Source organism: Euprymna scolopes, chromosome 27 (genome assembly GCF_053919585.1).
Source record: "Euprymna scolopes isolate OS-2025 chromosome 27, ASM5391958v1, whole genome shotgun sequence".
Classification (NCBI taxonomy): Eukaryota; Metazoa; Mollusca; class Cephalopoda; order Sepiida; family Sepiolidae; genus Euprymna; species Euprymna scolopes.
This window is the reverse complement of record NC_136508.1, coordinates 110,823,339-110,838,268: the sequence shown is the minus strand read 5'-3', so window position 1 is coordinate 110,838,268 and position 14,930 is coordinate 110,823,339. Positions and strand designations below refer to the sequence as shown.

Here is a 14,930-nt window from a genome sequence, read left to right as displayed (position 1 = left end):
TTTTACATCTTTGAAGTCTCGATAATAGCTTAAGAAAAAATAGAAAATTATGAAAAAAAAAAGGTAAAGAAAGGTTTTTACCATTTTTTTGTGCATAATTAATGTCACGGTGATATTTAATTGGGTTGATTTTTACCATTATTTTTAATCATTTTCGATTTTTGAACGATTATGGAGACTCCAAAAGGTGACAGCGTTATGTCTAATGTTGTCGTTTTAAAAATTACAATTTAAAATTAATGTTTAAAATTCCAGGAAACAACAAGTTTCTAAGATGTGAAAAAAATAGTTATAAAACTGAGGGATCACTTTTCTTTATTAATTTCACGTAAAATGAGCACCTACTTTATGTCCACCTTTTTATGGAGATCACACTATTGTGGCCTGGTAGACCAACACAAAACATACCTTTAAAAAATTGTTTTCTTCGGGTTTTCTGGTGTGCTGAAAATGAATATCGCATTTAAAATTGGATCCGGAAACTAGTTTTCATGATACTGAAAAGATACTTTTACGCATATATGTGCGTGCTTGCACGTACAACAATGGCCACCACTTATAACATAAAGAATTACATTGCTTCATATACGGTGTGACAAAATACTCCCTTTTCGATGTCTCAGACAAAGCCCGAATGAAGAGGGAGGAGAATTTCGCGAAACCAATATCAGACGTTCATTCTTTAGATTTGACCATCATCCGATCCAGGCTGATTGTCCTTGGAATCTATAGCCGATGAGGTTTGGTTATTATTATTCTTTAATTCTGGTGATTAAAATTATCTTCCTTCGGATTTAAGTACGTCTCCATTCAGGTACAGCAGGGTGAAGTTTTAATTCGAATCCAACAGCGAAATTTTAGTATATACATAAATATATAATCTCCCCCCCCCCTTTTCTTTTGGATATATGAAACACGTACAACTTCGAAAGAGATCTTGCAACAGTTCAAAATTCAAATAATAAAGAAAATGATAATACAGAAAAAGTCCGAAGATAACTGTTTGTGCGTCTTACGCGGATTTATATATATATTTTTTTTTATAGCCGCACTTGAAAATAAACACGTTGACGAAAATTATCGATATTCTTAGGAAAAAAATGGGTGTGACGCGTATTCAAGTTTTACTAACCGTAACTGGTGAAGTCACTCCTTGTCACTCTCTTATATATTTCCTTTTTTTTTTTTTTTATCCCACGGTTTAGAATCTGAAGTTTGGAGTGTGGCCAGCCGTCAATATACGCTGTTATCTCCCTCCCCCAAATTCTGCAACTAATTTTATTTTATCGTCGATTCTCGACCATGGCTAAGAAGTGAAACTTGATCTGATTGGCCGGATCTCGACCAACATGTTAATGTTCACTATCCTCGTCACCGTCATCATCATCACTATTAATACAGTGTTCATTGGTTCGCGACAACGGAAAATTTATTTGCGGAAAAGTTTAATAAATTTATGTTAAATTGTGTTCATTTTGTTGAGCAAACCCCCACCCACCAAAAATGTGGCCATTAAGTGGGTGCTTATTTCACGTTAAATTAATATAGAAAAATGATCCCCCACTTTAAAACGTTTTTATTTCACACAAAAAATAATAAAACCTGTTTATTTACGTGTTTGACGATAACTTTCAGAATTATTGACTTTTTGGTGCTATTTTTTAAATCGTATTTCCAAGTTTAATTAAAGTTTTGTGATATGTTTTTTTTTAAATTCAATTGTAAGGTTAAAGTACAGAATAGGTACAAAACACCGCCCCCTCCCCATGTTAAGAATGGCTTTTTAATAATAACGTTATTATTTGAGCACGGAGCAATAAGTGCAAGTGCACTAGTACGAACTGTACACATAGATTCGAAAAAGTTGTCAAAAATCAAATATATAACAAATAAATGTTATCAAAGGCAAAATAAGTTACTTTTCTACGTAACTAGATATGTTTTTAGCATTTTTATTCAATGTAACATGTTTATTCAGCTTGAAAAACAGACAGTGTTTACCGATGTATTGGAAAATTCAAAATTGGGTCCCGACTCTCTCTTTACCACGGTAAGTTTGGGAAAAGATGTTATAAATAAAAAACTGGATAAAATACTGTTAAAAACTCGCTCAATATATGTTACCGTGACGTAGGCGGACATATATTCGGCGAGTTTTTAATAGTATTTTTCTAGTTTTTTTTTTTTTTATTTATAACACCTTTGCCCAAACTTACGATGTTAAAGAGAGAGTCAGGCGCCATTTTTAATTTTCCAATACATCGGTACACACAGTATTTTTTTCGAGCTGACTAAACATGTTAGATTGAATAAAAACACGAAAAATATATCCAGTTTGATAGAAAAGTAACTTATCTTGCCTTTGATACCATTTATTTGTTATATATTTGTTTTTTTGCAACTTTTTCGAATCTATGTGTACAGTAATACAAACCCCGAATTTTTTTTTGTTTCTTTTCTCCAAAATATTTCAAATCTAACACACACACACACACACACACACACACACACACACACACACACACACACACACACACAATAAATAATAATCTTATACACACACACATAATAAATAATAATCTAACACACACACGCACACAATAAATAATAATCTAACACACACACAAATAATAATAATTTAACACACACATACACAAATAATAATAATTTAACACACACACACAATAAATAATAATCTAACACACACACACACACATAATAAATAATAATCTAACACGCACACACATAATAAGTAATAAACTAACACACACACACACAATAAATAATAAACTAACACACACAAACTAAATAAACACACGTTAAAAATAAACTATAAAAACACACATCAAATAAAAAATATTAAAGACAAACAAATAACAATTCTATACTTTCACCTAACAATTTAATAAACAAAAAAAATCAACTATAAACGAAGGAAACAACCGGAAATAAAGTGGAAACACTAATCGTAAAGATAACCACAAATAAAAAAATATTTGTTAAAAAAATTTTAAAATATTTTTTTATTAAAAATTTAACGTAAAATGAGCACCCACTTTATGGCCACCGTTTTTGTTGGGGGGGGGTCAACAATAAAAAAAAAACTATAAAACTCAACAAATAAAAAATGTTAGACAAAAAACAAACAAACAATATGGGGGGGGCTTTACAAATTCTATACTTTCATCTAACAATTTAATAAAAAAAAAAAATACTGGAAAAAAAATTTCGATTAAAAACGAGGAAACAACCGGAAGTGAATTGGAAACACTAATCGTAAAGATAACCACAAAAATAAAATAACAATAAAAAACAATTTGTTAAAAAAAAATTTACGGATTTTCAAATATTTTTTAATAAAAGACAAAATTTTAGCAAAGTTACGAATAGACGAGAAACACAGAAACAGACGAGAAAAAAAAACAAAAATAAAAAATTATTTTTAATTTTTTTTTTTATTTTTCAATAAAAAATTTTAAAAATTTCGATTCCAATTTTTCCATTTTTTTCAACGGAAACAAAAAGTTCGTTTTTAAAAACAAAAATGGGAGGAAAATATTTTTGATTTTCTTCAAATTGAAACAAATTTTGTTTCGGAAAACAAAAAATTTCATTCAAATCACAAAAAACATTTTTCCTAATTTGTTGAAATTAAAATCTGAAAAATTTATTTCTTTTTTCATCGAATTAATTTTTTTTAAATTTAAATCAAAACAAATTAATTCGTCATGATTTAAATTTAAAAACCAAATTTTTTCATTATAAAAATCAAAACGAATGCGGGAAGATAAATAAAATGAAAATGGATCAAAATTTGTTTCAATTTGAAAAACTTTTAATTTTTCACATTTTTTTGAAAATAAATTGATTTGAATTTTTTCATCCAAAACAAAAATTTGTTCGTTTTTTTCAAACAAAGAATAAAAATTTGTTTCCGTTTCAAAAAAAATTTTCAATTCAAAAAATGGGAATTTTTTTTTTCTTTCTAAAAACAATAATTTTTTGTTTCCATAGCAACCACAAACGACAAAAATGTTTTCTTTCGAAATAAAACAAAAGTCAAAAGGTTTGAAGGATTCGTCGTTTGTGACAGAAAAAAATTGAAATTCAGTTTTTATTTCACCATTTTTTTTATTTCAATCAGCGATTGATTGTTTTGATCGCAAACAAAAATATTTTCGTCTTTTTCGTCGACGAAAATCGAACGTATAAATCGATTATATTTTGCTGGCAAATCGATTCGCTTTTCTTTGCGAATTTTTTGGATTTTCCGTCCAACATTTTCAAACGTGACGAATGCGTCATTTTCGTTTCGCAATGAACAATCGATGGTTTTTTCGCGCCAATAATCAGGAAATTTGACAAAAATTTCATATTTTGTCTCCGTCGATGGCAAATCATGTCGAAAAACTGGACATTGTTTTTCCAACATTTGCATTCCTCGAAAAGTTTCGCAATCTTCAAGATTTTTGCTGATCAAATGATCAAAATTCAGTTGCCATGTGGAAATTTCTTGGAGAATTTCATCATTTTGTCGCTTCGTTCGATGACATTTCGCCAAAATTTCTTGCATTTTGTCATCGATTTGTTCAGTCAATCGCAAAGCGTCACGTTTCGCTTTTTCACAAATCGATTCGTATTCCGACCAGATTTGCACACGTTTTATCGTGCAGTCCGATTGAAATTCTTCAACAAATCGCAAAAGATTTTCCGTTGATTCATTCACTTCTTCTTCAAATGACGTCATTTATTGCTCGAGGGTGGGGAACTGCTCCTTGCGTTTGACAATTTCATCGCGGACCCTTAACGGGGTCACATTCGTGCATGGGGTCATCAGGTCATTTACATGCGTAGCGTAACATTTGTCGCAGTAAAAATTGCAGCATCCTTCGCAAAACATCTCCAACTCTTTCTTGTGAAGATCGCAAGTGTTTTGCATCTTCATCGCCAACGCAATTGCATCCGACCTTCGCATCGCATCCAAATCTTTGAACATGTGTTCCTTTTTCAACAATCTTCTGTGGTATCGGATGCAAGTGTTACACAAGAGCCTTCGGCATTTCCCACACCAAAATTTTGCCACGGATGAAATGCCATCCTCCGAACACCAATCGCATTTGAACTCAGATGAAGAATCGAATTCATGCAGCATCAATTCCTTCGCGATAATCGGGGAGACATTAAAATCTTTCCAATCCACAAACTGCGCATGACACTTCAGACATGTGCAGTTTGTGTTCGTTTCATCCAAAGTTTTTCCGAAACATGACTGACATACGCTATGCAAACATGGCAAGCATTTCGATAGTTGGTTTAGTTGTTTTTCGCAGGCGACACATTGGTAAAGTTGCTCAAATTTATTGGAAGCCATTGTCAAACTGAAATAAAACAAAATAGAAAATGCATTAGATTTCACAATTAAACATCGTTTTAGACATTATATAGTTACACATACACAAATATATATATATATATATATATATATATATATATATATATATATATATTATGTAGGTTTATTAACTATAAAAAGGGGTCACTAATCCCTTTTTTAGTTTGTGTTTTTCCTGTTTTCTTACATAACACATTTCCAGAACTATTATATATCTTAGAATTATATATATATATATATATATATATATATATATATATATATATATATATATATATATATATATATAGAGAGAGAGAGAGAGAGAGAGAGAGAGAGAGAGATAGATAGAAACAAAGATAGAGATATAGATAGAGTAAAAGTTAATCATTGTTTTGAGGACACAAGTAAAAAAAAGGAACAATATCAACGAAAAAAATAAAAAAGAAAAAGGGGGGCACTAATCCCTTTTTTTATTTCGTATTTTTCCTCTGTTTACTTGCCTCCCTGCGAGGGCAGAGATAGACACAAAGACGATTTTAAAAAGGCAATCTGCATTGGGACAACAAAAAAATTAAATTGCCTCAGTCTAGAAGGATGTTTTTCTCTCACCAATGGCAAAAAAAGATCAAGTGTAGTATCAAAAACCGATACTACACTTTCCTCCTAGCTGTTATACATATACATATATATACAGCTGCTTATCCGCCCCTCCCCATGGTTTTTAGTTTAATTTTGTTGTTTGCCGATTATTTTTATCGAATGGAAAGATTAAAAAATAAAGTCAATATTTAAATATTTGGTATTCTTGCATAATTTTACCCGGATTCTTGGGAATTCCCGTCAATCATCGGTTTAAGCCGATCGTTGCAACAGACGCAGACTAATTTCTCTCTCTCATCTATTTATCTATTGTGGCCACAAATCCATGTTCAATTTAGTACTACGTTATAATTGAAAACTGAACCCCCACGTGACAGGTTATAATTTTTTTTTCCACGACTTTTTTTTCAGTAAATTTTTTTTTGGGGGGGGGGGCCACAGAATTTTTTCATATATGTTTTTAAGAAAATATGTAAAAATATTTTTACAAAAATCGTCAATTGTATAGGAAATTTTTTTAGTTTTTTCATGAAAACTTAATATTTTATTTTTAAATATTTTTTGTTAGTTGAAACAATTTTTAAATAATTTTTTTTTGTTAAACTTCTTTTCTCAATAAAACTTGTTTACTATTGTTTTAACATTTTTTTATCCAAAGAAACGTTTGCAACCGACATTTCCAGAAAAACGGGATTTAAACTGCATTTAAACTTTAATAAATCCAAAACAATTCATGAATCGGACACGTAACCGCCTTAAAAAGGTAAAATCTCTATTTTAAACAAACGTTTAAGTCGGGAAAAAAATTTCAGACGAACATTAAAAAGGGGGGGGGTAAAATATTTCTACTTTTTTTCATCTGAAAATAAATAGAATTAAAATGAACAAAAAAATAATTTGTCGTCGATGTAAAATATGTCAATCAATTTTTCATCTAAAAAAAAGTAATATTTTGAAAAAATTTACTTATATTTTTTTTATAAATTTAAGGTGTTCGTGGATTGTTTTTTAAACAATTTTCTTGCAAAGTTCAGTTAATGGTGTCACAAAAAAAAGATGAGACACGTGATAATTTGAAGCAATTTGATTGGATGATTTTTTATATGACGTGCCTATTTTGTTTAATGTTGTTAAAGAGAAGGGAGGAGGAGAAACATGAATAGGTGAATCAGGAAGGAGAAAGAAAAAAACGGAGGGTCAGTGAGGCAAATAAAAAGACGAAAGGGAGAGAAAGGCAGAGAGAGAAAGAGAGAGAGTGAGAGAGAGTAAGACAGAGAGAGAGAGAGAGGGAGAGGGATAGAGAGAGAGAGAGAGAGAGAGAGAGAGAGAGAGAGAGAGAGCAGGAAAGCCAAAGGGTAAGGGGAAAGGCAATATTTGCATAAACGAAAGCCAAAGCAAAAGAGAGAGTGGTATTAAGCCTTAATAATTAAGGTCACGTTGACATGACTATTTCAGCAGTTTATATATATATATATATATATATATATATATATATATATATATATATATATATATATATATATATATATATGTGTGTGTATATATATATATATATATATATGTGTGTGTGTATATATATATATATGTGTATATATATATATATATAAATATATATATATATATATATATATATATATATATATGTGTGTGTGTATATATATATATGTGTATATATATATATATATAAATATATATATATATATATATCTATATATATATATATATATATATGTGTATATATATATATAAATATATATATATATATAGATATATATATATATATATTTATATATATATATACACATATATATATATATATATATATATATATATATATATATATATATATAATTTCATATTATAAGCTCTATTTCCTTTTCGATTTTATTGAGCTTTTTATATCTGGCTGTGTTTATTTTACTTGTAAATATTAACTCTTTAATATTTCTAATATATTTTAAGTTTACCATTTTGATTACCTTAGTAAACTTATTGTAACTTTTATATATATATATATATATATATATATATATATATATATATATATATATATATATATATATATATAAATTCGTGTTATTTAAAATATATGTATATATATATATAAATTCGTGTTATTTAAAAAATATATATATATAAAAATTCGTGTTATTTAAAAACTATTTAAAAAGTGAATTATTTACAAATATGTTCACTATAAAAAGGCTTGGCTTCAGGAGGAGTGATACGACTTTGCACCCGTCTCTCACGGCCCCGCCCTCTTCCCCCGACTTTAGTCTGCTGAACTACTTCGTTTGGTCATACGTCGAGAACATCACCAACATGACCTCCCACAATACCACAGGCAGCCTGGTCGCTGCCATCCGCCGAGTATTCACCAAGTTCCGGCCGGCGCTCCCAGCTCCGGACCTGTATCGAGACGGAGATTGAGGCTGAAGGCGGCTCGGGCTACATTGCATATATATCAACTCTACTACATCATCAAGTAAGTCACCTGACTTTTTCAAATAAAGCTGTAATGTCGTTTTTCACTTTTATTGTTCCACCCTGTGTATATATTTGAGCACAAGAATAAAAAGACCTTAGAAATAACAAGCTTTGATTAACTCACAAGTAGGTAAATGTGCATTTCAGGTGCGTAACATTTTTGTAAAAAATTTTAACACCAAGTTTTTTAAAATTTTGAGAATTTAAAGTGGGGGATCAATTTTGTATACAAAGTTAATGTAAACTGATCTCCTATTTCCCCGCTGTTTCACAGTTTTTAACCAATTAGACAAATTATCCACTAACCCTAAGTCTGGGTGACAAGGTTTTAAAAACCGTAGACCCCCCCTCTTAAAATGCACAACATTAGTAAAATAGCAGAAAGAAAAACAAACTATTGGTTTAGAATTTAAAGTCGGGGATAAGTACACCACACCAACACCATTTTTACTGACTTAAAACGACAATGGCCCGAAAGTCGGTGATCATTTTACATTTAATTTCTAAATTAAATAATTATTCTTCCTCTTAATTTTTTTCTTCTTGTCTTTAAGGATTTTGACACGTAACCGTCTTAAAATGTAGAATCTTAATTTGATCAGAAGGTTTTAATCTAGCATACAAACATTGAGGGACAATTTTGATAATTTTCTTTTTAATTATTCAGATTTTTATCGCTTAAAACATTTGAAGATTATCAAATTTTTCGTTTATAAAAACATTTTTATCTTCAAAATTATTTTTAATGTAAACAAAAGCTAATTGTTAAGAAATCGTTTTTTTTTTATGTGGTTTTAATCGAAAAACAACAATAATTACATAATTGTCATGTCGGAAATAGTAATATATCCAAAAATTACGGAAATTCATCTAGTACGACATTGTTTTTTAGAAAATAAAATATATATCGCTATCGTTACAGTATCGGAAAAGGAGATAAGTGCGGTCCCTGTATTCGCAATGCTCAAGGTGTTCAAATCTAGGGAAAATGCTCACTCAATATTTTGTAAAAATTATGGTCAATGTCATGATTCTTTCCAACTCAAAAAAAAACTTTACAGGTTTTCAGGGATGCTGAAAACGAATATAACGGTTAAAAATGTAATTAGTTAAAAACACAAGCCATGCATATGTGATCCCACTCTGCTGCTGCATGTGAGATGACGTCACAAAAAATAGTGAAGAAATGATGAATGTGAGAAGTGTAAAGGGCCAACGTTGCCTTCACATTTTAACCAAGTTTCAGAAAAATCTAATGAATGGGGTAAAAGCTATGGAGTAAAAACCGTAATTTTTTGTAATTTGGGGCATTTGTGACCCCTTTTGAGCTCCTGGGAATGCCGAATCCCAGTGAAAATGGACAAACGGTGCAGTTTCATGTCTTAAGACATGTATATTTGAATTCAGCACCATGGAAAACTACTATATAGACATACATATTAAGTTTTTGAGTAATATGAAGAAAGAGCTCCAAAAAGGCATGTTTATTTTAGCCCTAAAAGTCCCAGAGGGATGCGAACCAGAATTTTGCCAGGGTCACCCATACTGAATTTATATTAAAAACAATGGCCTTCAAATTTTGAGTTTCAGGTACATCTAATGGGTGGATAAAACGTTATGGGGCGAAAAGTGTCATTTTGGGGCATTTCTGAACACTTTTGAGCCCCTGGGGAAACCGAATCGCAGTGTCAATGGATAATGGTGCAGTTTCATGCCTTAATACATGTATATTTGAGTTGACCACCGTATAAAATATCTATATAGTCAGACATATCAAGTTTTTGTTGAGAAATATGAAAAAAAAAAGTCACAAAAAGGGGCGTTTTTAGCACTGAAAGTCTCCGGGGATGCGAACCAGAATTTTGCAAGGGTCACCCAGACTGGATTTATATTAAGGACAATGTCAAGTTTCTGAAAAAAATTAATGGATGGATCAAAAGTTATGGGGCAAAACGTGTAATTTTTTGGCCATTTACGGGCATTTTTTACCACTTTTGAGCCCCTGAGGACGCAATGTGAATTTTCGCAAAAAAAAAAGATGTTTTTACTGTGCACATGTATTTAGTGAAATACAATTTGTGCTAAAATTTTAGGTAAAACTAATGGACGGTTATCTGGCAGTCGTCCGGACTAACGGACGGACGTTACTGAAAACATAGGTCTCTCTCCGATAAATCGGGAGACCAATATATGGTGCTTAAATGACAATGATTAAAAATTAATATATAATATTTTAAATAATATTATGCTCACATTAAAAAAAACCCTGAATATTGAACAATTCGATTACAAAAAAATATAATTAGCTAAAAAAAAATATCGTGTTTAAATGAAAATCATTAAAAATTAATATATAATATTTTAAATAATATTATACTCACATTTAAAAAAAAAACTGAAAATTGAACAATTCAATTACAAAAAAATATAATTAGCTAAAAAGAAAATGGGGTTTAAATGACAATCATTAAAAATTAATATATAATATTTAAAATAATATTATACTCACATTTTTTATAAAGCAGGTTACGATTTCGTTGATGTGGAATTTCAAGCAGGAAACTATGAAACATTCTTGTTAATATCAATTAATGAAGAATGTGAGCTTAGCTTGGACTTTTGTTGTTTTATGGGAATGAAAAATGTGACGTCAGAATATGATAGCGATTTGATTGGATGAACAAACCAGGATGTTATATTCAATTTCTGAGAAAAAAAGGCGATAAACATAGTTTTCTAGGAAGTCTAACACCCACTTACATTACAAAAAAAAAAAAAAAAGAGTAACAGTGAGAGGTAACGGAGAGAGAAAGAAGACAAAGAATCGTTTAATGCAGAAATGAAATGAGAAAAAATAATCTGAAATACGTCCACTTAACAAATATTCTAAAGATACGTCCATTTTGTCTGCCCGTTTATCAATGAACATTCTATTTTAAAGGCTCAAATGCGTTCAGCCTGACGATTCCCTACAGGCATTAAATGCGTAGATTACGTATAACTTAATTGTCATACATATTTTTATCTACTATATATTTTGTTTTATTTTACTTCAGTCAAATTTCTCAGAAATCAAGTGGCCTACAACCTGGGACAAACACTTGAACTCTATATGAGATACATAGATATTCGAATGTTCCATTAAAGTTCTTTATCTCTCAAACATTGAGTTAGTAAAGAAATTGAGAACATAATTTTTCTCTCCCCAATTAACCATTTTCATATATTGTAGTGTATCTTTCATTTTGGTATCTTGGTCTTACTTGATTTCATGGCAAGCATTTATCTAGTCTGGTGGAGTATCCAGCTTCGTGCTGTTACTTAAGGTAACGTCATTTGGAGAAGGTGCACCATTCCTCGTAAAAGATAATGTGAGTTAGCCATAGTGAGGAGATCTTATTTGGGCAGCGAACACGATGTGATTTTGAATATTTAGTCAGGGTTTACTTTTATGGAAAAAGTATCCTCATGCCAGGTTGTCCTGAAAAAACACTATACAGAGAGACCTTAGGCACTCGAGGACAGTTTCTAGTAGGCATTCAAGTTCTCTCCAGTAGGTATTCAACAAAGTAGATAAAATATCACATGCCTGTTGCAAATGATAAAAATTCAGCAATATTTTTACATTATTTTCGAAAACGGATGGAACATGAAACTGCAGTAAAGTCTCCAAATAAGTATAATTTATTAAACACACACACACACACACACACACACACACACACACACACACACACACACACACACACATATATATATATATATATATATATATATATATATATATATATATATATATACACACATAGATTATTCATAAGGTGCTGATTGATAAAAATTCGGGAATATTTGAAAATATTTAAAAAACGGATGAACCATGAAACTGCAGTAAAGTTTAAAAATAAGCATAATTTATTATACACACACACATACACATACACACATATACACATACACACAGATTATTCATAAGGTGCTAAGGATTACAAGTCAGGAATATTTGAAAGTATTTTCGAAAATGGATAAGCCATGAAACTGCAGTAAAGTTTAAAAATAAGCATAATTCATTAAACACACACCCACACACACACATACACATACACACACATACACACACACAGATTATTCACAAGGTGCTAAGGATAATAAGTCAGGAATAATTGAAAATATTTTCGAAAAAGGATGAACCATGAAACTGCAGTAAAGTTTAAAAATAAGCATAATTTATTATACACACACACGCACACACACACACACACACATACACACAGATTATTCATAAGGTGCTAAGGATTACAAGTCAGGAATATTTGAAAATATTTTCGAAAACGGTTGAAACATGAAACTGCAGTCAAGTTTAAAAACAAGCATATCTCTGTCAGAGTCCTTACGACAGAGTGGGATGTATCCAGGCATATTAAAGTAGTTAGACGGGATAGAGAAATGTAGGTTAGATTACTAAGTGCTAAGATATCCGGGGTGTTTGTTAGGAGAAATGCTTCAACATCATTTAAATTAGTTCTAAGCCCACGAATGTTCATAAATACAAGCCTCAAGAGAGAAGGCAGGTTGGTTTTGTTTGAGTTTTAGCCTGGTTTTAGTGTAATTTTTTTTTATTGTACTGTCATTTTTTAAAAGTTTCAGTTTATGTAAGGGGTGCTGAACAAGTGGTTTTCAGAATACCAGCCCTGCAACACAAGCAGACCATCAGTTGACCTTCCATCTATTAGGATTGCGCCTCAGGAAAGCCCACAATGGATGAGTGCAGGGTCCCTTTTGATGCGCGACATAGCACTACAAGCATCCCGATATTATACAACTGTTGATGGAGCAGCCGCTCTAAGCGCTACCAAAGAGTTAGGGCTCCTGTACTACCAGTCGGGAACAGTAGCCAGGAACTGTCTATCCAGTACCCTCAACCCATCAGACGATGGTCAACCTACTTGCACTGGCATTATGGCAATTCAAGCACGGCCAAGTGCCCAGTTTAGGGGATGGGATGTATCGGGAGTGGGGAAAACGGTGTTAATTGCCCTAGTCAGGAAACAAGATCGACCATAGATTGTTTCTGTCGAATCCCTGTGACTGGCTAATAGGCAAAGAAGGAGTATGGAAACCGGGTGATAGACAGATCCTATCTTCTCCTTAAGCAGCTTAGGTTTGCAGACTGGTAATTTGTTTGAGTCACCAGCTCTAGGAAGGTTGTCATCCTAGACTGGAGAGGTGTCTCTCCCTTCAGGTTTAGCTTCAGAGTTTTTCTTCTCCTAGACGCATGACCTGGGGAGATCTACGAGTTCATCAACACCGAGTGGAGTTATCCCGCGCCTGGGTTCTAATCCAGGTATTTCTGCAACCTTGCGTGGGTAGTTAATGTTAATGTGTTAGTTTATAAAGGTTCTATATATACTGAAAAATTACACTCCTCAAAGTGATTACGGGGCATTGCTATTTTAGTGTTTGTTACTGGAGGAGGGGGTGAGCAAGAGTTCATGCAGTGGAAGCAGTTATGTTTGCAACATGTTTGTTGGAGTTAATATGGTTTAATATTTTCCCCTTTAAATTTATAATTAAAGAAGAGAAAAACATTTTTTTCCTTTTCTTATTTTTATTTTGGCTTAGGAATATGATAATGAGTTACAGAATAGCTTGATAATACGAAATAACTAAAAAAAATTGTTGTACTAGCTCAGGATATTTTAGATGGCAGGAGGGATTAAGTTGTATATTCAATAGATACAAGTAACGTTATTTTTTTATATGAAGTACAGTACAGTACAGGTATAATTGGAAGTAAATTATAAGCTATGGCGTATTCAATCTATATAATAAAGTAAATAGTTATATGGGCAGATTTCCAGTAGATGCGAATATATGGAGGTTATTGGTATTATGCATGTTTCTATTTCTAATGAAGATATCTTCAGCTTTCGTTTAAAAATCAGAAGGTTATCTTTTGCATGACAGAACATCGGTTCAGTTTTTGTTTTTAACATTGCAAAGCTAAGGAAGGGACAGCTATTGTATTGTATTTAACATTAAGAAACAGCTATTGTGTTGTATTAAACATTGCAAAGCTAAGGAAGGGACAGCTATTGTATTGTATTTAACATTAAGAAACAGCTATTGTGTTGTATTAACCATTACAAAGCTAAGGAAGGGACACCTATTGTATTGTATTTAACATTAAGAAACAGCTATTGTGTTGTATTAACCATTACAAAGCTAAGGAAGGGACAGCTATTATATTGCATTTAACATTAAGAAACAGCTATTGTGTTGTATTAACCATTACAAAGCTAAGGAAGGGACAGCTATTGTATTGTATTTAACATTAAGAAACAGCTATTGTGTTGTATTAACCATTACAAAGCTAAGGAAGGGACACCTATTGTATTGTATTTAACATTAAGAAACAGCTATTGTGTTGTATTAACCATTACAAAGCTAAGGAAGGGACAGCTATTATATT

The 14,930-nt window shown here is 31.3% G+C and overlaps 1 protein-coding gene across 2 annotated transcripts; it reads right to left on the bottom strand.

The window, feature by feature from the left end:
* Positions 1 to 3,765: 3,765 nt before the first annotated feature.
* On the bottom strand, positions 3,766 to 11,084 carry LOC145249066 (transcription intermediary factor 1-beta-like). Of its 2 annotated transcripts, none has more exons than XM_080110911.1 (2): positions 10,971 to 11,084; positions 3,766 to 5,378 (listed from the first exon to the last, which is right to left on the bottom strand). In XM_080110911.1, the coding sequence occupies exon 2, from the start codon at positions 5,369 to 5,371 to the stop codon at positions 4,748 to 4,750; it is 624 nt and encodes a 207-aa protein (XP_079967037.1). In that variant the 5' UTR covers positions 5,372 to 5,378; positions 10,971 to 11,084; the 3' UTR covers positions 3,766 to 4,747. The 2 variants fall into 2 exon arrangements, with proteins under 2 accessions (XP_079967037.1, XP_079967036.1); XM_080110910.1 differs by having other exon boundaries at positions 3,768 to 5,378; positions 10,971 to 11,082.
* Positions 11,085 to 14,930: the final 3,846 nt, after the last annotated feature.